Genomic DNA, 1031 nt, shown 5'->3' with positions numbered 1-1031 from the left:
CAGACAGGCCCAAATCCCTGCGGCCGAAGCACAGGGAGGTCCCTGACCTTGTGGAGATGGCAGATGGGGACGCCCAGCTTCCTGAACGCTCCGGAGACTCTGGTGGGCTGTGGTTTTTAAGGTGGTTCTCCTCTTCCTTGGAAACAATTTTTTTTTAAAAAACAAAACAAAACAAAAGTTGTAAACCCCTCCCTCCCCCCACCCAACCCCCCCACACAAAAAGAAAACCAAGGGAGTGGGGGCAGGTGCACAGGAATGGCAGTTGGTGATTCGATGACTTGATGAGGGGAGTTGGGGGTATCTCCAGGGAGGCACGAAGGAGCTCAACAGGACACCTCCATGGTGTGGTTGATCTGCCCCAGGGCCTCGCTGCTCTCCGAGTGGGGGCAGGCCCGGGGGCGGGAGCCGTCCACGGAGCTGGCGCTGGTGAGAGAGGCGGTACGAGACCGGGCCAGACGGGTCATGCTGGCTGATGGCACTGTGGAAAGATGGGTAAATAGAGGCAGAAGACAAAGATAAAGAGGGGCAAAGAGAGGGAGGAAGGAAGAGAGGAAGATGGGGGAACAGAGAAAAACAGAGGAGAGACCGAGAGAGAGAAAGAGAGAGAAAAGGAGGGAGGGAGACAGAGAGACAGAAAGAAAGAGAGAAAAGGAGGGAGGAAAAGGAGAAGATGGAGGAAAAGGAGAAGATGGAGGAACAGAGGAAAACAGAGGGGAGAGTGAGATAGAGACAGGGAGAAGGGGGGAGAAAGAGAAGGAGAGAGGGAGGGAAAGAGAGAGGGAGGAAGGGAAAGAGGGGGAGAGAGACAGAGAGAGGGAGAGAAAGAGGGAGGAAAAGGGAGGAAAGGAAAGAGGGAGAGAGAAAGAGGGAGGAAGGGAAAGAGGGAGAGAGAAAGAGAGGGAGAGAGAGAAAGGGGAGAGCAAGGAAGGGAGAGAGGGAGGGAGAGAGCAAGGAAGGGAAAGAGGGGGAGAGAGACAGAGAGGGAGAGAAAGAGGGAGGGAAAAAAAGAGGGAGGAAGGGAAAGAGGGAGA

General features: G+C 54.8%; 1 protein-coding gene across 5 annotated transcripts in view; it reads right to left on the bottom strand.

The window, feature by feature from the left end:
- Positions 1-244: 244 nt before the first annotated feature.
- The window catches only part of NDRG4 (NDRG family member 4), a 46951-nt gene continuing 46164 nt past the window's right edge, over positions 245-1031 (bottom strand). For all 5 annotated transcript variants that reach the window (XM_044660461.1, XM_044660462.1, XM_044660458.1 and 2 more), the window contains one exon: positions 245-478. In XM_044660461.1, coding sequence (XP_044516396.1) covers positions 324-478 — 155 coding nt within the window. In that variant the 3' untranslated portion in view covers positions 245-323. The remainder of the gene's footprint in view (positions 479-1031) is intronic.

This window comes from Gracilinanus agilis, chromosome 2 (assembly GCF_016433145.1).
Source record: "Gracilinanus agilis isolate LMUSP501 chromosome 2, AgileGrace, whole genome shotgun sequence".
Taxonomy (NCBI): Eukaryota; Metazoa; Chordata; class Mammalia; order Didelphimorphia; family Didelphidae; genus Gracilinanus; species Gracilinanus agilis.
This window is presented reverse-complemented; position numbering and strand designations above follow the sequence as displayed.